At 45.6% G+C, this 27,887-nt stretch overlaps 1 protein-coding gene across 1 annotated transcript in view; it reads right to left on the reverse strand.

Moving 5' to 3' along the window:
- Positions 1-25,456, reverse strand: part of LOC126267626 (uncharacterized) — a 306,770-nt gene extending 281,314 nt beyond the window's left edge. The window contains exons 1-2 of the mRNA XM_049972925.1: positions 25,431-25,456; positions 24,668-25,311 (exon numbers count right to left, since the gene is read on the reverse strand). Of these exons, the coding sequence (XP_049828882.1) occupies positions 24,668-25,311; positions 25,431-25,456 (670 nt within the window). The remainder of the gene's footprint in view (positions 1-24,667; positions 25,312-25,430) is intronic.
- Between the last annotated feature and the right edge of the window lie 2,431 nt (positions 25,457-27,887).

Genomic DNA, 27,887 nt, shown 5'->3' on the forward strand with positions numbered 1-27,887 from the left:
TACCGCTGACGCTGCATCACAGACAGGAGCGCCAGCGATGGTGTACTAAACGACGAACCTGGGTGCACGAATGGCGAAACGTCATTTTTTCGGATGAATCCAGGTTATGTTTACAGCATGATGATGGTCGCATCCGTGTTTGGCGACATCGCGGCGAAACCGCATTGGAAGCTTGTATTCGTCATCGCAACACTGGTGTATCAGCCGTCGTGATGGTATGGGGTGCCATTGGTTACACGTCTCGGTCACCTCTTGTTCGCATTAACGGCACTTTGAACAGTGGACGTTACATTTCAGATGTGTTACGATCCGTGGCTCTACCCTTCATTCGATCCCTGCGAAACCCTACATTTCAGCAGGATAATGCACGACCGCATGTTGCAAATCCTGTATAGGTCTTTCTGGATACAGAAAGCACATCCTCCCGATCTCTCACCAATTGAAAACGTCTGGTCAATGGTGGCCGAGCAACTGGCTCGTCATAAGGCGCCAGTCACTACTCTTGATGAACTGTGGTATGGTGTTAAAACTGCATGGGCAGCTGTACCTGTACACGTCATCCAAGCTCTGTTTGACTCAATGCCCAGGCGTATCAAGGCCGTTGTTACGGCCAGAGGTGGTTGATCTGAGTACTGATTTCTCAGGATCTATGCATCCAAATTGCGTGAAAATGTAATTACATGTGAGTTCTAGTAGAATATATTTGTCCAATGAATACCCATTTTTCATCTGCATTTCTTCTTTGTGAAGAAATTTTAATGGCCAGTAGTATACACTCCTGGAAATGGAAAAAAGAACACATTGACGCCGGTGTGTCAGACCCACCATACTTGCTCCGGACACTGTGAGAGGGCTGTACAAGCAATGATCACACGCACGGCACAGCGGACACACCAGGAACCGCGGTGTTGGCCGTCGAATGGCGCTGGCTGCGCAGCATTTGTGCACCGCCGCCGTCAGTGTCAGCCAGTTTGCCGTGGCATACGGAGCTCCATCGCAGTCTTTAACACTGGTAGCATGCCGCGACAGCGTGGACGTGAACCGTATGTGCAGTTGACGGACTTTGAGCGAGGGCGTATAGTGGGCATGCGGGAGGCCGGATGGACGTACCGCCGAATTGCTCAACACGTGGGGCGTGAGGTCTCCACAGTACATCGATGTTGTCGCCAGTGGTCGGCGGAAGGTGCACGTGCCCGTCGACCTGGGACCGGACCGCAGCGACGCACGGATGCACGCCAAGACCGTAGGATCCTACGCAGTGCCTTAGGGGACCGCACCGCCACTTCCCAGCAAATTAGGGACACTGTTGCTCCTGGGGTATCGGCGAGGACCATTCGCAACCGTCTCCATGAAGCTGGGCTACGGTCCCGCACACCGTTAGGCCGTCTTCCGCTCACGCCCCAACATCGTGCAGCCCGCCTCCAGTGGTGTCGCGACAGGCGTGAATGGAGGGACGAATGGAGACGTGTCGTCTTCAGCGATGAGAGTCGCTTCTGCCTTGGTGCCAATGATGGTCGTATGCGTGTTTGGCGCCGTGCAGGTGAGCGCCACAATCAGGACTGCATACGACCGAGGCACACAGGGCCAACACCCGGCATCATGGTGTGGGGAGCGATCTCCTACACTGGCCGTACACCTCTGGTGATCGTCGAGGGGACACTGAATAGTGCACGGTACATCCAAACCGTCATCGAACCCATCGTTCTACCATTCCTAGACCGCCAAGGGAACTTGCTGTTCCAACAGGACAATGCACGTCCGCATGTATCCCGTGCCACCCAACGTGCTCTAGAAGGTGTAAGTCAACTACCCTGGCCAGCAAGATCTCCGGATCTGTCCCCCATTGAGCATGTTTGGGACTGGATGAAGCGTCGTCTCACGCGGTCTGCACGTCCAGCACGAACGCTGGTCCAACTGAGGCGCCAGGTGGAAATGGCATGGCAAGCCGTTCCACAGGACTACATCCAGCATCTCTACGATCGTCTCCATGGGAGAATAGCAGCCTGCATTGCTGCGAAAGGTGGATATACACTGTACTAGTGCCGACATTGTGCATGCTCTGTTGCCTGTGTCTATGTGCCTGTGGTTCTGTCAGTGTGATCATGTGATGTATCTGACCCCAGGAATGTGTCAATAAAGTTTCCCCTTCCTGGGACAATGAATTCACTGTGTTCTTATTTCAATTTCCAGGAGTGTAGATGGAAGAGCCAACTGGACATTATGCGAGGGGCGTTCAATAGGTAATGCAACATATTTTTTTCTGAAATCAGGTTGGTTTTATTCAGGATTCCAATACACCATACTATGCCCCACCCTTTTGACCAACTATTTTTCAACGTAATCTCCGTTCAATGCGACTTCTTTGCTCACCATTACTGGGAAGGCCTGTATGCCCGCGTGTGACCACTCTAGTGTTCGACGTAAGAGCCAACGTCTTGGTGCATCAATAACTTCCCCGTCATTCACGTATTGTTTCCCGTGGAGAGCATCCTTCATTGGGCCAAAAAGATGCAAGCCGGTAGGTGCGAGGTACGGACTGTGTGCTGGATGAGTAAGAACAGTCCAATGAAGTTTTGAGACTTCCTGTCACGTACACAGATCTGAGTTGTAACGGAGAAGGAGAAGTTCGTTTGTGTTTTTGTGGGGCGACGACCACGCTCAAGTCTCTTCTTCAGTTTCCTGAGGGTAGCACAATACACTTCAGAATTGATTGTTGCACCATGAGGGAGGATATCGAACAGAATAACCCCTTCACAGTCCCAGAACACCATCGCCATCACTTTACCAGCTGAGGGTCCGCCTTTGAACTTTTTCTTCGGAGAAGAGTTGGTGTGGCACCATTCTATGGAATGTCATGTTGTTACCGGTTCGAAGTGATGAACCCATGTTTGTCACCTGTGACGATGTTCGACAAAAATTAATCACGACACGATTAGCCTCGTAACGCGCAAGCAATACCGCACAGATTGTGCTTCGCTGCTCTTCTGGTCTTGTGTCAGGCGGCGAGGAACCAGGCGGGTCGAATCTTGCAATATTTAGATTTATGTTGCATTCTGGTGCAACACTGGTTCGAAGGTGGGATGCAAGGGAACGTCAGGGCAGGCACACTCATCGTGAAGTTTCTGGTCGACCACGCCTGACGATCACAATAAAGGACAGCTGTACTGTGCACCAGCCACCTCATTACCCTTCACATTTGCGTTCTACCATCCGAAAACAAACAGTGGATGTCCTGCAACATTCTGTGTCATCCAGCAACATTGGTCGGAGATAAGCAGTAGCCGGCGGACGGAATTACTGTCCCATACTCGTTAACACCGCAACAGAAACGGCTCTGAGTTTGGAGTGATGCAATGACTGGGAAGTATGGACTGACGAATGCTGCCGTATTGTGTTCAGCCATAAATCGTGATTATCTACTACCATGGATGACCATCGTCGGCGAGTAAGTTGGCGGCTTGAGAAAACGCCCATCCTTCCAATGTTTTGGAGAGTCACAGAGGTGTTACTCCTGGACTCATGGAGTGTGGAGCCCACGGATATGATTTTGTCTCGGTTGGTGATGACTGAGGCAACTCTGAGGACACTACGGTACGTTACGGACATTCTCCTTCCTTTTGTGTTGCCTCTCAGGTAAGAGTATTGCGGTGGTATTTTTCAGCAGGATAATGCTCTTCCACACATGGGAAGTATATCTATGAAATATACTCATTGGTTTGTATTCAAACCAATGTCATATTCAATTACAAGCTATGTAGGAAAGCTAATCCAACAGCAATACAGAGTTTTTTAAAAACTTGTCAAAGAACAAGAGTGGCAGGATATCTATAGCGCGGATAATATAGATGATAAATACAATGCTTTACTTAACACATTTCTCATGCTCTTTGAGAGTTGCTTTCCATTAGAACATTCTAAATGGGGTACTAGCAGTAATGGGCAGCCCAAGTGTCTGACTAGTGGGATAATTATATCGTGTAGAACAAATCGGGAGTTACATCAAAATGTTAGAAGTAGTCACAAACAGGCTACAGTAGCCCATTACAAACAGTATTGTAAGGTGCTTAAAAATGTTATTAGGAAGGCAAAGAGTATGTGGTATGCAAATAGACTAGCTAATTAACAGGATAAAATTAAAACCATATGGTCAGTTGTGGAGGAAGTGTCTGTCCAGCAGTACAAGGACGACGATATAAAGTCATTTCTCAGTAAAAATATTTCTGTTACTGATAAATCAGATATATGTACAGTATTTAACAATCATTTTCTGAGCATTTATCGTGAATTAAATAAAAATTTAGTTTTTACAGGAAATCATACAACTTTCTTGGAAATACCTTTTCGAGATTGATGTCTGAAATACCCCTCTGTGATACAGACAAAAGGGAGGTTGAGTCAATAATTAAATCACTGAAGACTAAGGACGCTCATGGTTATGATGGAGTATCTAGCAGAATATTAAAGTAGTGTGCTGCACACATTAGCCCTGTATTTAGCCACATGTGTAATTTTTCCTTTAGGAATGGTCAGTTTCCTGAGCGATTAAACTACACAGTAGTAAAGCCGTTTTATAAAAAGCGAGAAAGGGATACTATAATAATTTTAGACCTATTTCTATGCCATCAGTGTTTGCAAAAGTTATTGAAAAGCCTGTGTAACTGAAAATGCTATATTCTCTTTCCTCTGTGAGGTACTTGATGGGATAAACAAAAAGTTTCGGACGCGTATTTTTTTATTTAACTAAGGCATTTGATTGTGTTGATCACAAAATATTGCTCCAGAAGTTGCACCATTACGGAATACGGGGAGTAGCTCACAATTGGTTCACCTCTTACTTTAGCAACAGGCAGCGAAAGGTCATTATTCACAATGTTGATAACTGCTGTGATGTGGGATCTGTCACGTGGGGGGGGGGGGGAGGGGGGTGCCCCAGGGATCAGTGATGGGGCCACTCCTGTTCCTTATTTATATAAATGATATGCTCTCTAGTATTACAGGTAATTCTAAACTATTTCTGTTTGCTTATGACACTAGCTTGGTAGTAAAGGATGTTGTGTGCAACATTGGCTCGGTTTCAAATAGTACAGTATATGACTTCAGTTCATGGCTTGTAGAAAATAAACGTTAAATCACAGTAAGACTCAGTTTTTACAGTTTCTAACACACAATTCAACAAAATCTGACGTTTTAATTTCACAGAACGGGCAAATGATTAGTGAAACTGAACATTTCAAATTTCTAGGTGTTCAGATAGATAGTAATCTGTCGCGGAAAGCCCACGTTCAGGATCTTGTTCAAAGACTTAATACTGACATTTTTACTATTCGAACGGTATCAGAAGTGAGCGATACTTCGACACGAAAATTAGTCTACTTTGCTTATTTTCATTCACTTATGTCGTATGGTATTATATTTTGGGGTAACTCTTCCCATTCTACAAGGATATTTTTGGCTCATAAACGGGCGGTTTGGGCAGTAAGTGGTGTGAGTTAACGAACCTCTTGTCGATCTCTGTTCACGACTCTGGGTATTATGACATCGGCCTATCAATATGTATATTCTTCATTGTCGTTCATAGTTACCAATATTAGTTTATTCTCAAGAAGAGGCAGCTTTCACCCGGTTAATACTCGGCAGAAATCAAATCTGCATTTGGATCGGACTTCCTTAACTCTAGCGCAAAAAGGGGTGCAGTATACTGCTGCATCCATTTTCAATTAGCTGCCACTCGAATTCAAAAATCTTAGAAGTAATCCACGCGCTTTCAAATCGAAACTGAAGAGTTTCCTCATGGGGCACTCCTTCTACTCTGTCGAGGAGTTCCTTGGAAAATTAAGCTGATTCTTATTGTATTGCTGATAGCGTTTACTAAAGCTTATGGACTGACTTTTATCAGGTTCATGTATATTTATTTTTATCTATTATTACGTTTATGTTGTAACTTCATGTACAGACACGTTCCATGACCTTGGAGAGTTGCTCCTCAATTTGGTCCTACGGAACTTGACGTGTCAATTAAAAAAAAAAAATCTATGTGCCCAGAGGTACTCGTGAGGCTTATCTCTATCAGACAGAGCGTGTGTAGGACTAGCTCGGTATCGGTATCCAGGATATAAATGATTAGCTGCGGCAGTTGTGGGCCAGCTTCTCAGGAGAGGATACTGTGGTTTTATGACACCCTTCCCGACCGAATCAGTGCATACATCCAGTCGACGACAGCCAGTGAAAACATATTGCCTCCTGTTTTTTCTCCTTAAATAAAGTTCGTGAAGTGAAGAATTTGAACTTGGCGCTGTTCCACAAATCTTCTTTTCCAATCCACTGCGGTAGTAACTTTTTGCATCAACAGATGCCAGTACTGCAGTCGCTTGCGAAATGGCCGATATCGATGTTCGTACTAATCAACGCTCTGTGATAGAAGCCTAGAATGCAGCAGGTGAGACGCCCGTTCGCATTCACGAAAGCCTGAAAAGTGTGTACGGTGATGCAACAGTGGGTATTAGCACTGTTAAATGAGTGGTTCGTATCTGTAACGAAGTTGAAGAGCAAACACCGTTGGCTGACGAAACGCGGGGTGGCAGGCCGGTGACTGCAGTGAGTCCACATGACCGAATAACATGAGTCGTGGTGACAGCAGGATTATTGTTGATGGTTTGTGTCGCATTACCTTCCTCAGTAAAGGCACTGTGATGACGATTATTCAACAACTGGGATACTCAATAGTCGGTGCAACCTGGGTGCCAAGAATGTTACCTGACCAGAATAAAGAGCTGCGAAAAACAACTGCGTCCGAACTGTTGCGGCGCTTCCGTTTAAAAGTACGAGGTGCATTCAACTTCCGAGGCCTCCGATTTTTTTTCACCGGACTGGAAAGAGATAGAAACATGCGCATTGTTTTAAAATGAGGCCGCGTTCATTGTCAATACGTCCCAGAGATGGCAGCAGCGTACGGCAGATGGAATTTTACGGCCAGCAGCGAGAATGAGAACTGTTTTAAATATTTAAAATGGCGACGTTTTCCTTACTTGAACAGCGTGCAATCATTCGTTTTCTGAATTTGCGTTGTGTGAAACCAATTGAAATTCATCGACAGTTGAAGGAGACATTTGGTGATGGAGTTATGGATGTGTCGAAAGTGCGTTCGTGAGTGCGACAGTTTAATGAAGGCAGAACATCGTGTGACAACAAACTGAAACAACCTCGGGCTCTCACGAGCCGGTCTGACGACATTATCGAGAAAGTGGAGAGAATTGTTTTGGGGGATTGCCGAATTATTGTTGAACAGATCGCCTCCAGAGTTGGCATTTCTGTGGATTCTGTGCACACAATCCTGCATGACGACCTGAAAATGCGAAAAGTGTCATCCAGGTGGGTGCCACGAATACTGACAGACGACCACATGGCTGCCCGTGTGGCATGTTGCCAAGCAATGTTGACGCGCAACGACAGCATGAATGGGACTTTCTTTTCGTCGGTTGTATCAATGGATGAGACGTGGATGCCATTTTTCAATCCAGAAACAAAGATCCAGTCAGCTCAATGGAAACACACAGATTCACCGCCACCCAAAAATATTCGGGTAAACGCCAGTGCTGAAAATATGTGGTGTCCATGTTCTGGGACAGCGAGGGCGTAATCCTTACCAATTGCGTTCCAAAGGGCACTACGGTAACAGGTGCATCCTACGAAAATGTTTTGAAGAACAAATTCCTTCCTGCACTGCAACAAAAACGTCTGGGAAGACCTGCGCATGTGCTGTTTCACCAAGACAACGCAACCGCACATCGAGCTAACGTTACGCAACAGTTTCTTCGTGATAACAACTTTGAAGTGATTCCTCAGGCTCCCTACTCACCTGATCTGGCTCCTAGTGACTTTTGGCTTTTTCGAACAATGAAAGACACTCTACGTGGCGAACATTCACCAGCCGTGCTGCAATTGCCTCAGCGATTTTCCAGTGGTCAAAACAGACTCCTAAAGAAGCCTTCACCGCTGCCATGGCGTCAGCGTTGTGAAAAATGTGTACGTCTGCAGGCCTATTACGTCGAGAAGTAACGCCAGTTTCATCGGTTTCGGGTGAGTAGTTAATTAGAAAAATAATCGGAGGCCTTAGAACTTGAATGTACCTCGTAGGGGAGTATCTGGAAAAAAAATGTGATTGGAGACGAAACATGAATTCACTTCTTTGAACCAGTAACAAAGAGGCAGTCAACGGAATGGCATCAATGAAACTCACCGAAGAAGAAAAACTTCAAAACAGTGCGATCGACAGGGAAAGTTACGGTTATAGTATTCTGGGATGCAGAGGGTGTAATTATTGTTGATCTTCTGGAGCGACGATGCACAACAAATTCCGTCCATTTCTTCAGAACCCTCAAATAGCGTAAAACTCATCTTCAGCGCGTTCGCCCAAAACAGCTATGCCGGATGTTCTTCTTTTGCATGACAATACAAGACTACACCTTTATCGTCAGATCATCGAAGAGATTGTGAAAGCTGGATGCGAAGTCTTGCCTCCTCTCCATACAGTCCTGACCTGGCACCATCAGATTTCCATTCGCTGTTCGGGTCGCTAAACGAAAGTCATCGTGTGATTCACTTTGAAGATGAGGCTGCCGTGGAAACGTCCTTGCGCCAATGGCTTTGGAAGTAGCACCGTGCATTTTATCCATGCTGGAATACATACCCTTGTTAAAAGATGGACCAAAAGTGTGAAAATGGACGAAGGTTGTATTGAAAAGTCATAAATTAATAATCAATGTTGTGGTCTTCAACCTATGTTGCATTTGAAATCCTTGACAAATAAAAAAAAGAAGCATTACTTTCGGACTGACCCTCGTAGATTGGGTGCTACGTCATACCGATAAATAGGATCACACTGCCAAGTTATTTGTAAATTTGACTCGATTTTGTAATCACTGAAATAGCATGACAAACTCTGTCAACCCGTGTAGTTTCATTTCGTTTCTTCCTCCCCTTCTAGGTGCTTCATTTTTTCTGTCAGACAGTATGTTTCAGTTATAAGCTGGTCCTCAGTAAAAATCACAAGAGAAAAAAGAATGTTACAAACATGCCCTCGTTTGTCCATCGCACAGAGTCCCTTCTGAATGATACAGTAACAATCAACCCTGGCTTAGAAAAACAACTGGAAGAGTCGAAAACAAATAAGTCGCCAGGTCGGGATGGAATCCCAGTTCGGTTTTACAAAGAGCACTCTACGGCATTCGCTCATTATTTAGCTTTCATTCATCGCGAATCTCTAGCCCAGCGCAAAGTCCCAAGCGACTAAAAAAGAACGCAGGTGACGCCTGTTTATAAGAAGAGTAAAAGAACGGAGCTGTAAAATTACAGATGAATATCCTTAACATCGGTTAGCTGTAGAACTCTTGAACACACTCTAAGTATTATAATTTTTTGGGACATAGCTTCTATCCACAAATCAGCGCGGATTTAGAAAGCACCACTCGTGCCGAACTCACCGTACTCTTTACTCACGTGACATACTGCAAACTATATATGAAGGTCAAAAGGCAGATTCCATATTTCTCGATTTCTGGAAAGCATTTGACTCGGTGCCCCAGTGCATACTGTTAATGAAATTACCAGTATATGTGGTGGTGGTGGTTAGTGTTTAACGTCCCGTCGACAACGAGATCATTAGAGACGGAGCGCAAGCTCGGGTTAGGGAAGGATTGGGAAGGAAATCGGCCGTGCCCGTTTCAAAGGAACCATCCCAGCATTTGCCTGAAACGATTTAGGGAAATCACGGAAAACCTAAATCAGGATGGCCGGAGACGGGATTGAACCATCGTGTCCCCCCCACCAGCATATGGAATAGACTCCCAGATATAAGAGCGGCTCGAAGACCTCTTAACACTTTGTTACCTTCGACGACGAGTGTACATCAAAGTGCCACAGGTAGGTACGGTAAGACCGCTGTGAGTGGGCAGCAATCTGTGGTTTTTGTTGATGATGCTGTAGTCAACGGGAATATGTCGAAGATTAGCGACTGCAGGATGATACAAATTTCTATTTGGTGTGATGAGTGGCATCTGGCTTTAAATGTAGAAAAATGTAAGTTACAGCGAATGAGTGGGAGAAACGATCACGTAATGTTCGGATACAGCGTTACTAGTGTCCCGCTTGACACAGTCACGTTGTTTAAATATCTGGTCGTAAAGTTGCAAAGCGATGTGATTTGGAACGATGATGTTGAGGATGATGTTTGGTCTGTGGGGTGCTCAACAGCGCGGTTATCAGCACTCATACAAATTCCCAATCTTTACTCAGTCCAATCTCACCACTTTCATAGATGATGATGATGATGATGATGATGAAATGGTGAGAACAACACAAACACCCAGTCCCCGGGCGGAGAAAGTACCCAAGTTGGAACGAGCACATGCGAATTGTAGTAGGGAAGGCGAATAGTCGACTTGTTTTATTGGGAGAATTTTAAGAAAGTTTGATTGATTTGTAAGGAAGACCGCATGTAGGACGCTAGTGCGACCTAGTCTTGACTTATAGTCGAGTGTTTGGGATCCGGACCAGAAAGGATTAAAGGAAGGCACCGAATCAATTCAGAGGCGGGCTGCTAGATTTGTTACCGCTAGGTTCGAACGACACACAAGCGTTACACAGATGTCTCGCGAACTCGGATGAGAATACCTGGAGGTGACTTTCTTTTCGAGGAAGCCTACTGAGAAAATTTAGAGAACCGGCATTTGATACTAACTGCAGAACGATCCTACTGCAGCCAACATACATTTCACATATGGACCACGAGGATAAGATATGAGAAATTAGTGCTTGTACGGAGGCATACACACAGTCATATTTTCCTCGTTCTATCTGCGAGTGTAATCGGAGAGGTCACGACTAGTTGTGGTGTAGGGTACCCACCGGTACGCAACGTGCAGTGGTTTGCTCGGTAGATGTATGAGGGTGAGTCAAATGTAAACCCCAAATTGGTACAAAGCTGTATCACTTTTCAACATAATCTCCTCCACGCTCAATGCAAGCCCTCCGGTGCTTACAAAGTGCATAAATTTCTTTAGAAAAAAATTCTTTTGGTAGTCCGCGCAACCACCCACGCACCGCGTGGCGTACCTTTTCATCAGAACGGAACTTCTTTTCTCCCATTGCGTCTTTGAGCGGTCCAATCATATGGAAATCACTTGGGGCAAGATGGATGAGGAATACACTCAAAATGCAGGTCTGTGATTGTTGCAACTGTTGTACGGGCAGTATGGTGCATTGCATTGTCATGTTACTAAAGGACGCCTGCTGACAGCTTTGATTTGATTCCAGTCCTCAGATGATTTTTTAGGAGATCTGTGTACGATGCACTGGAGACAGTGGTCCCTCTAGCCATGTAATGCTCCAAAATAATGCCTTTTTCGTCCCAAAAGAGAGTCAGCATAACCTTCCCTGCTGATGGTTCTGTTCGAAACTTCTTTAGTTTTGGTGATGAGGAATGACACCATTCCTTGCCCGCTCTCTTGGTTTCCGGTTGGTGGAAGTGAACCCAGGTTTAGTCCGCAGTAACGATTCTTGCAAGGAAGCCATCACCTTCTCGTTCAAAGCGCCGAAGAAGTTCTTCGCAAGCATCAACACGTCGTTTTCTCATTTTAGGAGTCAGCTGCCGTGGCACCCATCTTGCAGACACTTTGTGAAACTGGAGCACATCATGCACAATGTGTTGTGCTGACTCATGACCAATCTGTAAACAGGCTGCAGTGTCATTCAGTGTCACTCGGCGGTTTTCCTTCACTATGGCTTCAGCTGCTGCAATGTTCTGTAGAGTCTCCTTGTGCCTGACCTGGACGAGGAGCATCTTCCACTGAAGTCACACCATTTGTGAACGCCCTACTCCATTCGTAGACTTGGTGCTGTGACAAACATGCATCACCGTACTGAACCTTCATTCGTCGATGAACTTCAATAGGTTTCACACCTTCACTGCGCAAAAACCGAACAACAGAACGCTGCTCTTCCCTGGTGCAAGTCGCAAGTGGGGCGGCCATCTTTATACTGATACTGCGACGGTATGTGTTCAGCTGCACTATGCTGCCACATGCAGGCCATTCTGCACGCTGTTTGTAGCACGCTTACCAACTTACAGGATAACGGAGCGATATTTCGATTTGTTATTAGAAATTTAAGGTTCTCATTCGACACACCCTCGTAGCTGTTGATGTAGACCAGAGAAAAAGGATTCCTAAAGTACTGAAGAAGTGAGATTCAGAACGGGATTTCCGTAGCGGTCATTCAGAGAGAAATTGATAACTTGTCCAAAATGGCGGAGACAGTTAAAATTTGTTTAAAGCATCAAACGGCTTGCTGTTGTTCTTCTTCTCTTGGGAGGCGCGGGGATACAGTGAGGACGGCCTTTCAACAGCTAGACCTGAGGCGGAAAGCAACATCTAGGTCAGTACAAGACACAGTCAGCTCCCTGAGTCACAGCAGGTAATCCTTGGCCTTTGCTCCTCCCTGTGTGTGGCGTTGGTACTATTTTTTTGCTTTGGGGGATCACTGAAGTGTAGCTACGCTGAGGACATAAAAACCCTGAAGGCAGCGCCCGCCAGCCCCGTTTGCTCATTCCTCATCCTGTTAGCTCGCGCCCGCACTGACAACTACCGCGAAACGCAGCCTCCAGGGACGCACTTGGCTCTTGACAGGTTCCCACTTGCAGCTACGTAGTCTCAGTTGGCCTCTCCAATACTTCATTTGTCATAATGACACTGGCGCACTGACGTCGCCGTTTATACTTGGGGAGAGCGACAACGTCGTTTCCATGCCGAACACCGACGGCGCCAACGATGTGGTAAGAAACAGCCGCAACCATCCCTTATTTCACGGAGTTCACAATGACATAGGTTCACTACTCTCTCTCTCTATCTCTCTCTCTCTCTCTCTCTCTGGCATGGCAGATCTATTCATGCTTTCTCTCCCAAGCCCACCGCCAGAGTAGATTTGTTTTCAACGTATTAGTATATTTTGATTTTATTTATTTTACACATCTAGCTGCGTAAGAATAAACTGAGAAGTAAATACCCATGGTCATGGAAGGAATCAGGAACAGTAAATTTAATCGTAGAAGAAACAGAATTTATGTAAATCCTAGGCAGACAACAAGCTACTGAACATTTATATGAGCATAATCAACAGTGTAACGCAGGAATCTGCTTTTTGTTTTCCTCAGGAACTCCCCGATAAAATAGACGTGAACTTTGGAAACTGAAACTTGAAAATTCCTGTATTACTGCAAATTTTTTTCATTTTTGCGACGGCGTACTGAAACTTGATGGAGCAGAATACTGCACACCGTTCTGCTCAACAGTCAAGGAGGTGCGGTCCAAATTCAGATTCGATTTCTGCTTAGTATAAATGAGTCAAAGTTGCTAATTTTGGGAATAAGCTCATATTGTTAACAACAAACGATATTGAAGAAAAGTGTATGTTGAGAGGCTAATGTCAGAATTCACAGACTCCTGAACAGGGGTCAACAAGAGGTTCGGAAACTTTACGACACACTGCTCAAACAGAGCCAAAAATTCCCTTTCTCATTTGGAATACATAGCTCGGAATATAATTCCATACATCATAGGAGAATGGAAATAAGCAAAGCAGATCAGTTTTCGCTTTTGGCTGTCGACTACTGCGGATACTGCTGTAATGGTGAATACACCATCATTCAGTTTGTGAACAAGCTCCTAAACATGGGCTTTTTATGATACTTTACTATCCATCTGAAGACCAAGGAATTTGGATTGTTCATTTTCTCTAATCGTACCCTCATTCTGTGTAATCGAAATGTCTGTTTTAGTTGAATACTGTGTAAGAAACTGTAAAGGATGAGTCTTACTGTGATTTAGCGTCAATCTATTTTTTACAAGCCATGAACTAATGTCTTGAACTGTACTACTTGATACAATGCCTGTATTGTACTAGACATTCTTCACTACCAAATTAGTGTCATGAGCAATGAGAAGTATTTTAGTATTGTCTGACACATAAGAAGGCACATCTATTATAGAATATGTAAGGAACACTAGGAGTCCTAGCACTGATCCCTGAGGTATCCCTTCTTAACAATGCTCCAATCAGACTCGACCTAACAGTGGTTCTCATTGCTGTGGAGAATGACCTTTTGCTGTCTGTCCTTCAAGTAAGAGACGAGCCAATTGTGAGCTACTCCTCTTATTCTATAATGGTGCAAATTCTGCGATAATGTAATGTGATCAACACAACTAAACACCTTAGCTAAATCCAAGAGGATGCCTAGTTTTCGTAACTTTTTGTTTAATCCGTCCTGTGCCCACACATAGAAAAAATATTGCATTTTCAGTTTTTAAATCACTTCTAAAATCATAATCAATTTCCCTTATATGTTTTAATGTAGATTTAGTATCTGGTTCAGGCCTATTTCTTTGTTTAATGTAACGGTGGTGAACGATGATCTCAAGTCATTTTTGTAACTCTCTGCTATCACAATCTGTCTCATTTTTAATCTTTAACTTGTTTCTTTTTTTAATTCGAGTTGTAACCCTTATCCATTTCCGCCTGTCTCCTAATTAACCAGGGACCATTTGCAGGCAGGTACTAAGCTGAAGCTTTCCACGATGTAGCCTGAGTAGGAACTTAATTTAAATCCCAGCTGCGTACTAATTGCGGCTGCCCTGTGGACCGGGGCAAGCTCTTTATGAACTGCCGCCGGGGGTGGCTACTGACAACGGGGGGTTGGTATAGTCCGCCTCGGCCACTCTTTTGATTTGCTTCTGCTAAGAGGCAGATGGGACAGGACATCTGCCGCTGTTCTCCTTTGTGCTGCTGCTTAACTGTCTGCTTCAGAATAATAATTCTGCATTCGTTCTGGAGTAATCACTATACCTTTCGAATATCTGTAGCTTCTGACATCCAGCCATGTTTCACATGAGATTGCCTACCAGTATAGTCCTGGAGGGTCGCATTGTAGGCCGTGTCACTGCAATAAACACAGATTTCTTTGACTGTACGTATAACTCTCAGCCGCCCATGACTCAAACGCCAGCCGTATTTGACAGGCAAGGTGAGGACTAGTGGTTCCTGGTCACCCGGTTTTGAATCTGTGATGTTACGGTAGCGCTTTAAGCACACCCCTAAACCCAGTGACCTTTGCGTTGAACAGATAGATCCCCATAAGATCATGTGAATAATTATAAAAATTGGACAATGAATAATTATATGAGACATCTGAATTCAATCGTGCATGGCCCAGTAATACACGACATATGGGCAGCTTACTTCAAATAGATATAATGAGAGAGGTTTCATCTAGCTGTGGAAAAGGCTACAATGAAGTCCCTTTGGTTTGCTACAACGTATGGACTTGACTACTGACATTGAATCAATACTAATACTGTAAATGGAAAAGTAACTCTGTCTGTTACATTCTCACAACTAAACCGATCTACATGAAATTTGGCAGTTAGTTAGATGGTTGGGTGTTCCATTGATCAATCGGACGGTACGGTAGTCGTTATGATATGGAACGTGTCAAGTTCACAAGAGATGCACATATGAAACATAATACAATATGAAACATTACAATACAGAGTAAAAGATCAATATTTCTGTTATTTACCCTGTTCCCTTAAATGGCACAAAATGCATATACTATATTTATAGATTTATTTATTCCTATTCAAGAATTCATCTATTGTATAGAAGGCGTTGTCAAGGAGATACGATTTAAGTTTATTTTTGAAGCTATTACTGCTGTCTGTCAGACATTTTATTTCATCTGGTAATTTGTCGAAAATTTTTATAGAAGCATATTTTACCCCTTTTTTTACCAAAGACAGGTTGAGTAAAGGATAGTGTAAGTCTTTCTTTTTTCTGGTATTGTTGATGTTCATCTTAGACCCTCCTTTCAAGACACTGTCCATTCCCTTCAGCTGCTCTTCCAGGTCCTTTACTGTCTCTGGCAGAATTACAATGTCATCGGCGAACCTCAAAGTTTTTATTTCTTCTCCGTGGATTTTAATGCCTACTCCGAACTTTTCTTTTATCTTCCTTTACTGCTTGCTCAATATACAGATTGAATTACATCGAGGATTGGCTACAAGCCTGTCTCACTCCCTTCCCAACCACTGCTTCCATTTCATGCCCCTCAACTGTTATAACTGCCATGTGGTTTCTCTACTAATTGTAAATAGCCTTTCGCTCCCTGTATTTTATGCCTGCCGCCGACAGAATTTGAAAGAGAGTATTCCGGTCAACATTGTCAAAAGCTTTCTGTAAGTCTACAAATGCTAGAAACGTGGGTTTGCCTTTCTTAATCTAACTTCTAAGAAGAGAAATTTGTTAACATCGAGTATTGATTCAAGTGTCAGGAAGTCGTTTCTGAAAGTATTTGTATGGATTGTAGCCATGTATGGAAGTGAAACATGGATAAATAGTTTAGACAAGAAGAGAATAGAAGCTTTCGAAATGTGGTGCTACAGAAGAATGCTGAAGATTAGATAGGTAGATCACATAACTAATGAGGAGGTACTGAATAGAATTGGGGAGGAGTTTGTGGTACACCTTGACTAGAAGAAGGAATCGGCTGGTAGGACATGTTCTGAGACATCAAGGGATCACCAATTTAGTACTGGAGGGCAGCTTGGAGGGTAAAAATCGTAGAGGGAGACCAAGAGATGAATACAGTAAGCAGATTCAGAAGGATATAGGCTGCAGTAGGTACTGGGAGATGAAGAGGCTTGCACAGGATAGAGTAGCATGGAGAGCTGCATCAAACCAGGCTCAGGACTGAAGACCACAACAACAACAAGATCAGTCGTACGGTCAGTATTGCCTGACGTGTTCCAATATTTCTACGGAATGCAAACTGATCTTCGCCGAGGTCGGCTTCTACCAGTTCTTCCATACGTCTGTATTTCACACCTGTCAACACCTGATTTCTTTGGGATTGGAATTATTATATTATTCTTGAATTCTGAGGGTATTTCGCCTGTCTCATTCATTTTGCCCACCAGATGGTAGAGTTTTGTCCGGACTGGCTCTCCCAAGCCTCTCAGTAGTTCTAATGGAATGTTGTCTACTCCAAGGGCGTTGTTTCGACTTAGGTCTTTCAGTGCTCGGTCAAACTCTTCACGCAGTATCGTATCTCCCATTTCATCTTCATCTACATACTATTCCATTTCCAAAATATTATCCTCAAGTGCATCGCCCTTGTATAGACCCTCTGTATACTCCTTCCCCCTTTCTGATTTCCCTTCTTTGCTTAGAACTGGGCTTCCAACTGAGCTCTTGATATTCATACAAGTGGTTCTCTTTTCTCCAAAGCTCTCTTTAATTTTCCTGTAGACAGTATCTACCTTACCCCTAGTGAGATAAGCCTCTTCATCCTTACATTTGGCCGGCGGAGTGGCCGAGCGGTTGTAGGCGCTTCAGTCTGGAATCGCACGACCGCTACGGTTGCAGGTTCGAATCCTGCCTCGAGCATGGATGTGTGTGATGTCCTTAGGTTATTTAGGTTTAAATAGTTCTAAGTTCTAGGGGATTGATGACCTCAGATGTTAAGTCCCAGAGCCAGTTGAACCATTTGTTTTCCTTACATTTGTGCTCTAGCCATCCTTGCTTAGCCATTTTGCGCTTCCTGTCGATCTCATTTTTGAGACGTTTGTATTCCTTTTTGCCTGCTTTATTTCCTGCATTTTTATATTTTCTCCTTTCGTCAATTAAATTCATTATCTCTTCTGTTACCCAAGGATTTCTACTAGCCCTCGTCTTTTTACCTAATTGATCCTCTACTGCCATCACTACTTTATCCCTCAAAGCTACCCATTCTTCTTCTATTGTCTTTCCCCATTCTCGTCAATTGTTCTCTTATGCTCTCCCCGAAACTCTGTACAACCTCTGGTTTAGCCAGTTTATCCAGATCCAACTTTTTGCATTTTTTTAGTTTTAATCTACAGTTTATAACCAATAGATTGTGGCCAGGGTCCACATCTGCCCCTGGAAATGTCTTACAGTTTAAATCCTGGTTCCTGAATCTCTGTCTTACCATTATATCATCTATCTGTTACCTTCTAGTATGCCCAAGGTTCTTCCATGTATACAACCTTTTTTCATGATTCTTGAACCAAGTGTTAGCTACTATTAAGTCATGCTCTGTGCGAAATTCTACCAGGCGGATTCGTCTTTCACTTCCTACCTCCAATCCATATCCACCTACTACGTTCCCTTCTCTTCCTTTTCCTACTATCGAATTCCAGTCACCCGTGATTATAAAATTTTCGTCTCTCTTCAATATCTGAACAATTTCTTTTATCTCATCATACATTTCTTCAATTTCTTGTCATTTGCAGAGCTAGTTGGCATATAAACTTGTACTACTTAGTAGGCGTGGGTTTCGTGTCTATCTTGGCTACAATAAGGAGTTCACTATGCTGTTTGTAGCAGCTTACCCACATTCATATTTTCTTATTCATTATTAAACCTATTCCTGCATTACCCCTATCTGATTTTGTATTTATAACCTTGCATTCATCTGACCAAAAGTCTTGTTCCTCCTGGCACCGAACTTCGCTAATTCTCACTGTATCTAACTTTAACCTATCCATTTCCCTTTTTAAATTTTCTAACCTACCTGCCCGATTAAGGGATCTCGCATTCCACGCTCCGATCCGTAGAACGGCAGTTTCCTTTCTCTTGATAATGACGTCCTCCTGAGTAGTCCCCGCCCGGAGATCCGAATAGGGGACTATTTTATCTCCGGAATATTTTACCCAAGAGGACGCCATCATCATTTAACCATACAGTAAAGCTGCATGCTCTCGGGAAAAATTACGGCTGTAGTTTCCCCTTGCTTTCAGTCGTTCGCAGTACCAGCACAGCAAGACCGTTTTGGTTAGTGTTACAAGGGCAAATCAGTTTATCATCCAGACCGTTGCCCCTGCAACTACTGAAAAGGCTGCTGCCCCTCTCCAGGAACCACATGTTTGTCTGGCCTCTCAACAGATACCCCTCCGTTGTGGTTGCCCTAGGGTACGACTATCTGTATCGCTGCGGCACGCAAGTCTCCCCACCAACGGCAAGGTCTATGGTTCATGGGGGGATTTCTTTTCATATAGTTCAATAATTGTCACTCTGTATTTTTAGGAGTAGAATCCCAATATGGAATAAAGATGAAGGGTTTCGCATTTGAAAGTAGGAAGTAAACCACACCAACGTAGGATGGGTGGTTACGAGTTGCCCAGTTTTAGTACAGATAGATGTCCCCTTAGTACTGTTAACTATTCACCTAGAGCATATATATTTTTTTTCGAATAAGGCGTCGATTTCAAGATATTTGTTTGTCTCAAACTTAAACAAGCAGCCTGCATTTTGAATACTGTACCACGCTTGAACATGTTTATAATGGTAGAAACTGATGTTAACTGTATGGTATGTTGTCTGGTAGACACAGATTGTGTTACATTAGGTTCAAATTGCTTGTTGTTCGTGACAGCTGCCGGTGCAGCAATGTTGCGAGTCGACCGCCTGCTGCGCAGAAGCGGGGAGAGAATGTTTCGTCTGTACTGCCACCCAGCTCCCACTGAGTGCAGGACCATTAGAGAATGAGGGGAAATTCTTCGCGCTTTTTCAAGCTGCCTCGCGTTCGGCTCAGCTGCGCAAGTAACCTGCTGTCTTACGTGCGCGCAACCCGATTGCCAAATGACAACAGAAACCGCGTGAAACTGAGGCAAAAACCGCAAGCGGCTGGCGAGATGCACTGTGGCTAACCCTTGATTATACGCAAAGTGAAAGTGACAATTCATCTACCTTGCTTACAAAAAATATTTATTTATTTACTGCAAATTTAGAGACCTATCTGACATATACATATTACAATTTTCGTTTGTCATGTTTTTGTAGTTTTTGTTTTGTATTTATCCGCAACATTTGGCACGGAATAAATGATTTTTAAAATAAAAAATAATTTGAGGCTGAAATACAAATAACATTTTATTGTTTTAAGGAGAAAGTGAAAAGATGATATGACAGAGCAGAGACTTGTTAGTGCCGTAATCAGTTGTGACTGGCGGTGAACACTTCGGTATGGTTTGTTAAACTGTCGACAGTCGGTCGCAACAAATTAGTTTATAGTAAATGGTAGAGAGATGGTACTGCTAGTCCTATACAATGACATTAGCTGTTCATCCATGTACAACAAGGGCTGCTTTCTTGGCTAGATTGCCAGCACCTTACATTTCATTTACTCTAGTGTTCGCTATCCTTAACTATTATTATACTGATGTACAGTCATGCTCATAAATTAAGGATAATTGCAGAAACTGGTGCCACACAACGTGGAACTACACAAAACTAGCGCTAATAGCATAAGCACATACGGAACATACACGACACAGATATGAAAGACCATGGTATTGGTGATAAGTTGATAAAACCGACCCGAACTACATGTGCTACAAAACGCCACTGTTTCCTGCGCATGTACCCCGACATCAATATGAGATATGATCACCATGCACACGTATACACGCCGCACATCGGGTTTGCATACTGTGGATCAGGTGGTCGAGCAACTGCTGGGGTATAGCCTCCCATTCTTGCACCAGTGCCTGTCGGAGCTCCTAAAGTGTCGTAGGGATTTGAAGACGTGCAGCGATACGTCGACTGAGAGAATCCCAGACGTGCTCGATGGGGTTTAGGGCTGGAGAACAGGCAGGTCACTCCATTCGCCTGATATCTTCTGTTTCAAAGTACTCCTCCACGATGGCATCTCGGTAGGGCCGTGCGTTATCATCCACCAGGAGGAAGGTGGGACCCACTGCACCCCTGAAAAGGCGGACATACTGGTGCAAAATGACGTCCCGTTACAGCTGACCTGTTACAGTTCCTCTGTCAAAGACATGCAGGGGTGTACGTGCACCAGTCATAATCCCACCCCACACCATCAAACCACGACCTCCATACAGGTCCCTTTCAAGGACATTAAGAGGTTGGTTTCTGGTTCCTGGTACACGCCAGATGAAAACCCGGCGAGAATCACTGTTCGGACTATACCTGGACTCGTCCGCGAACATAACATGGGACCACTGTTCCAATGACCATGTACTGTGTTCTTGACACCAGGCTTTACGGGCTCTCCTGTGACCAGGGGTCAGTGGAATACACCTTGCAGGTCTCTGGACGAATAAACAGTGTCTGTTCAGGTGTCTGTAGACTGTGTGTCTGGAGGCAACTGTTCCAGTGGCTGCTCTAAGGTCCCGAGCAAGGCATCCAGCAGTACTCCGTGGCCGTCTTCGGAAATTGATGGTGAGATATCGGTTTTCTTGTGGCGTTGTACACTGTGGACGTCCAGTACTAAAGCGCCTGGACACGTCACCTCACTGCTGGAATCGTTGCCATACTTGTGAGATCACACTTTGTGGCACACGGAGGGCCTGTGCTACGACCTGCTGTGTTTGATCAGCCTCCAGTCGCTCTAGTATTCCGCCCCTCATAACGTCACCAATAAGTGTTCTTTGAGCAATTTTCAACACCCAGTCACCATTAGCACGTCTGGAAAGCCTGAACACCTCCTCGCTGCACCGTACTCTGACGTGCACCAACACACCTCTGCTTATGTGGACTGCTGCCGCGCCAGCGTGCGACGACTGCAAATCGGATGCACCGCATGGTCATACCCCAAGGTGATTTAAACCCACAAACCGCCCACCAGAGCGTTGTTTCACCATGTATCAGCATTATTCTTAATTTATGAGCGTCAGTGCATTTTGGCAATTTATGTCTCATTCATAATTATAGCTGACTTATTTACTTTTACATCTCATCTTTCTCCCCCTCCAGTTCCTGTTCAGTGTCACTGTTGTCGCTGTCATTGTGTGTGTCGCCGTTCACCCTCTTCATATTGTTGTTACGTTGTACACCTTCTTCATTTGTTCGTTCTGAAATACTGTCCTTAAATACATTTAATTGGGCTCGTTGTTATTGGTCTCTTGTTGCTGTGTATACATGCACTTCTGTTTCTCTTCAGTGTAAGTGTAGTGTACGTTTATTGTTAACTTATTGCCCGCAGAGGGAGATTATGTGTTCAGGGGAGCCTTGTTCCCTGCATGTGCATGTGGGTGTCTGTCTCGGAGTCACGCGATTTAAGTGCGTTGATAAAAATTGGAAGTTTGTGGTGAGGTCTCATGGGACGAAACTGCTGAGATCATCGGTCCCTAAGCCAACACACTACTTAATCTAACTTAAACTAACTTACGCTAAGGACAACACACACACCCATACCCGAGAGAGGACTCGAACCTCCAACGGGGCGAGCCGCACGGACGGTGACAAGGTGCCCCACACCGCACGGCTACCCCGCGAGGCTGCATGGATAAGGTCCGTGTCCAGTTTAGAAATGTACCTACCGCTGCTGGAACTGGTATGTTTTATTCTCAGCCGCTCCATTATGTAAGGAAGGAAGTCGTACAGTCTACGTTCCTTATCACATCCCACTCACTTTTCCATGTACCTAAACGCCAACTTTCAAAGTGACGTCCCGTCTATATCGGTAGTTCATTTATTGTGTGTACTTTATATAGTCTCGGGTAACGGCCTTGTCGCAGTGGATACACCGGTTCTCGTGAGATCACCGAAGTTAAGCTCTGTCGGGTGTAGTCGGCACTTCCGGCACGACCATCCAGGCCGCCATGCGCTGTTGCCCAGGCCGCCATGCGCTGTTGCCATTTCTCGGGATGCAGTCAGCCTCGTGATGCCAATTGAGGAGCTACTTGACCGAATAGTAGCGGCTCCGGTCAAAGAAAACCAGAGTATAGACCGGGAGAGCGGTGTGCTGACCACACGCCCCTCCTATCCGCATTGTCAATTGAGGGTGACAAGTAGGTCGGATGGTCCCGATGGGCCACTTGTAGACTGTAGACGGAGTGCTTTTTTTTTATCTAGTCTCCCCATCTTTAACCAGTATGTGCAGTTACGCATCTGATCATGATATCTATCAGGCATATTCTAAGCACTACACGCGCTGCTTCCACTGAGTTGGTCCCGAAGGCTTCTGACAGCCGAAGGAGGACACTTCTCTGTCCTCGTCTGGCTGATGCTTTCTTAGTAACCAGGTTCAGTCTGTACAAGCACGTGCTAGTTACGAAGCTGAATACTGATTCGAAGAATGCGCAGTGATATCTCCGTAAGACTGCTAGAGGCAGTCTGGACAGTCATGAATTTAGCCTCACCACTGTATGTAGTAGTTTTTCTTACAAACATTTCTCTTGACGGAAGGTACACAACTGATATTCACTGTCTACGATAAAATCTGTGACAGTTCTAAAAATTATTTATTTCTGAAAAGGAAATCACAGCCCGCTTTCAGGACATACGTCCCATCTTCAGCTGCGTCTGCCAAATTTTAAGTGAATAGTAATACCTATCCACATGGTTAAGATACACAAAGCTAAACAGAACCAACAGAAATTCTTAGAAAAATAAACCCTATACGTAGGTTAAAATGTGAGTCCCCAAGTGATGCATAATTATTTTAACCTTATTCGTGCATCCTTTGTGGACTTAAATTGCAATGAATGTACAGAGGTTTCTTTCTCACAATTTCTGAAGGCTCCGTTTAGCTTTGATTATCTTGAACTTCCTGGCAGACTCAAACTGTGTGCCGGACCAAGACTCGAACTCGGGACCTTTGCCTCTCGCGGGAAAGTGCTCTACCATCTGAGCTAACCAAGCACGACTCACGGCCCCTCCTCACAGCTTTACCTCCGCCAGTACCTCGTCTCCTACTTTCCAAACTTCACAGAAGCTCTCCTGCGAACCTTGCAGAATTAGCACTCCTGGAAGAACGAATATAGTGGAGACATGGCTTAGCCACAGCCTGGGGGATGTTTCCAAAATGAGAGTATCTTAACCACGTGGATAGGTATTATTACTCACTTAAAATTTTCCTGATGCGCCTGAAGATAAAACCCGTGTCCTGAAACCGGGTGCTGCTGTCCTTCTTAGAAATAAATGATTTTACCCAGATTTTATCATTGGCAGTATTTTTTTCTGCTTTGTCTGTTGTTAGCCTTATTTTTTCGTGGAAATCCAACATATTACCTTGTGTACCGCAAGACAGCGTGTTACCAAAGCTCGTGTCCGCCCCTGGCAGCTGAGTGGTGTGCTCTCTGCAATAAAAAAACTGAGTCAATGAATCAACGATCAACATGAACGGATGTCTTGTGGCGTCCGCCCAGGCAAACGCAACGAACAATACCGAACAAAATGAAAAAAAAAAGTGGTCAGCGCGACAGACTATCAATGCTAAGGGCCCGGGTTCGATTCCCGGCTGGGTCGGAAATTTTTCTCCGCTCAGGGACTGGGTGTTCTGTTGTCCTAATCACCATCATTTCATCCCCATCGACGCGCAGATCGCCTAAGTGGCGTCAAATCGAAACACTTGCGCCCGTCGTCACACGACATTATTTTTTTTTTTTTATCTAAACTCGTTTGACGTTCTCGTCCCCTAGTTTAACTGAAGGGTTCATTTACAGTGATCCTTAGAGTAATGTGTATGTTGTTTCGTTTTCAGCTCTCCTGAATTAGTTGTTGTGACTCCATTGTGTAATAAATCCTTCTTACGAAATAGTAAGAAAAGACAGGAAATACGCTGGGTGAGAGTTACCTAGAGCGAATTTGACGCCGGTCCACGCCTGCTTTACGTAGCTGAGGAAGCGGCGGTAGAAGGGCCGGCGCACCTTCCTGGGAGGCGGATCCCCTTGCTCGCTGTCGGGCGGCGGAGACTGCGCGGGGGCGTGCGTGGCGTGGGCGGCGGCGGCTGCGGCGGCGGCGGCTGCGGTGGGCGCGATGCGAGGGGCAGCGGGGGCGGCGCGGGGGCAGGGCGCGGGATCCCGGCCGCCGAGGCGGGGGCTGCCGCGCACGTCTCGCCCCAGGCCTCCGCGCCGCCGCTGCACGCGCGCCTGAGTAGCCGACGCCGCCCCCGAGGGGCTGGCGCCGGGGCCCGGCTTGAGCGGCGTCGCCAGGAAGGCGCCGTCTTCGGGCGGCGGGGGCCCGCCGGGCAGGTCCGCGACGCGCTGGCCGAAGCCGCCGCCGCCGCCCCCGCCGCCCCCGGCGGGCGGCCGCAGGCAGAGCTGCAGCTTGGCCGTGGCGCTGGGGGCGGAGGGCTGTCCGCTAGCCGGGGGCCGCCGCCAGCCGCCGTGGAGCCTCGCGGCCGCCGCCGCGCACAGCGGCTGCGGGGGCGGCGCCGGCGCCGGGCGCTGCTCGCACTCGCTAGCCACGGTCCCAGCCTCCCACTGGCGGTGCGGCCTCCTAGTTCATCGGTCACTCCACGCGCCGAGTGCTCTACGGTGACCACTGCACCGTGGCGAGTCCGCTACTCCCCCCTTCATCGGTGTCCTCTCCTCAACACTGCATCTCTTCTTACTTACCTCACTGCTACGTTACCAACACTCATCGACGTCGGATCTTTTCTAACTCTACGATACACTACTGAGACAGTTACGATTTCTTCGTCGACTCTGAAAGTTCCATGTCGCTTCGCTGAATAGCTCTTCTGTACACCTGCTGCAGTCTAGAGTCCCAGGATGGCGGTGGAGGCGGCTGGAGCGGCGGAGGCAGCGGGGGTGGCAGAGCGGTGCTGTCACGGGCGGGGACGGTGGCGACGAAGTCGGCGGTGGTTTACCTGTGGCCACAAACGGCGGAGTTATGGGACGGTCACCTGCGGCGTTTGCAGCAGGCGGCTAAGGAATCTGTCATTCTCTACATTGCGTGAAGGAAGTGTCTTCTAATTGTATGAAGGAGCGCACAAAGAGTGCGACCAAATTGCAGATTAATAGGAGTGCTGCACAATTGCTGTATTTGCCACTAAATAAAAAGGCACCAACAGATAAATCAATGACTTTATTTCACGCGTTTCGGGTAGAACCCATCCTAAGATTGACGGGGACATCATGGTGATCAGATATATACGGCGTGAGTCGCGTAAGACGTAACATCCCCTTTATTCCGGGGGCGATTGCACGTATCGGCATGCGGTTTTCGATGAATCATAGCGGACTATGGCGCACATACGTTGGTACATGCACAATAATCACAACGTTTATATTCACGGAGATAATGAGGCAAGTACATGTTTTTTTTAAATGGGAAGCTGTACTTTTTTTTACCATCATTCGAACGCTCTGGAAAAGACGCGTATAGTGATGCAACGCATGTTGCTATTGAGATTAAAACTTTGCTTAAAAGAGGCCGGATGAGGATTTACCTACGAAGCGTAGGCCGCGCAAGCTGCATAGAGCACGGCAACTCGGCCTGCGGGCCGCGCGAGGCGTGTTTACAGTCTGCAGCCGCTTACGACCGCCTCGACCTTCAATCGTGCAATATTTTCCAGCGTCTTTTAAGGGAAGTTTGAATCACAATAGCAACATGCGTTACATCACTATACGCGTCTTTTTCAGAGCGTTCGAATGATGGTAAAAAAAGTACAGCGTCCCATTTAAAAAAACACGTACTTGCGTAATTATCTCGGTCGATATAAACGTTGTGATTACTGTGCATGTACCAAAATATGTGCCCCATAGTCGGCTATGATTCGCCGAACACCGCTTGTCGATACGTGCAATCGCCAACGGAATAATGGGGGTGTTACGTCTTACGCGACTCACCCTGCAGATAGCTTTGTTTGTTGCATGCTGTTCTTTATAAATCTGATGACCAAAATACTCATGACTATCTGAGGATGGGTTCTACCCGAAAGGCGTCAAATTAAAGTCATTCCTCTCTCAGTGGTGGCTTCTTATTTAATGAACAGGACAGCAGTTGTGCAGCATTCCTATAGAAGGAAGTGTTCCTGATTTCCACTACTTTCATCATCGCTCACACTCTTCCATCATTCACGAACTGAATCTCGATGAATTTCTACTTCTCTAAGCTTGTGGCAATTAGATCGTTGGCTGACTCGCGCACCAAATTTTTTGATGTAGGAGGCAGTCGTGATAAGGCCGCAGACGATATAGACTGCACATCGTTACACTGAATCTAACATTGCCAGCAGCTAACGGGGAGGCGTGGAAATCGTCTGCACGCGACTTACTGTAGAAACATTACTTTTTCTTAACTGCAGTACCTTTAGTAAAGGTTTTTTGAATGTGATGGCCAAGTGTTGAACAGAGTTTGAACACCCGGAAAAAAATTGTGAAAGGAAGCAAAATTTTTTGCCACAGGTAAGGCTGATTGAAATTTTGTAAATTTACGTACCTATTTTTCGAGACCAAGTCAGTGACTTCTAGGTTGAAGCTAAGGAGTTATATCATTACTAAGCAGATGCGAACTGTCTTCTCTTTTTAGGCTGTTTATTTATGTACAAATACTATGACTCGAATGATAACAATCATTATACACTGATCAGCCAGAACATTATGACCCCGATCTACCATCGATATACACTCGTCCAGGCAATAGCATTATCACCTGGCGAGGAATGACTGCTAGTCAGACACACTCACGGTGCATGTAGTATCAGGGAGGGTGCTCCCCGTGTGTAGAATTGGGGAGGCGTGCGATGTGTGCCGGCCGGAGTGGCCGTGCGGTTCTGGGCACTACAGTCTGGAGCCGAGCGACCGCTGCGGTCGCAGGTTCGAATCCTGCCTCGGGCATGGATGTGTGTGATGTCCTTAGGTTAGTTAGGTTTATTTAGTTCTAAGTTCTATGCAACTGATGACCTCAGAAGTTCTGTCGCATAGTGCTCAGTGCCATTTCAACCATTTTTGCGATGTGTCTGAGTTCGATCGAGGGCGGATTGTGATGGCCCGGAGGCTCGGCACGGAAATTTTGGAAACTGCACGAATTCTCGAATGTTCTAGGAGCACTTTGATGGGTGTCTTCAA

The sequence above is a fragment of the Schistocerca gregaria genome, chromosome 4 (assembly GCF_023897955.1).
Source record: "Schistocerca gregaria isolate iqSchGreg1 chromosome 4, iqSchGreg1.2, whole genome shotgun sequence".
NCBI classification, from domain to species: domain Eukaryota; kingdom Metazoa; phylum Arthropoda; class Insecta; order Orthoptera; family Acrididae; genus Schistocerca; species Schistocerca gregaria.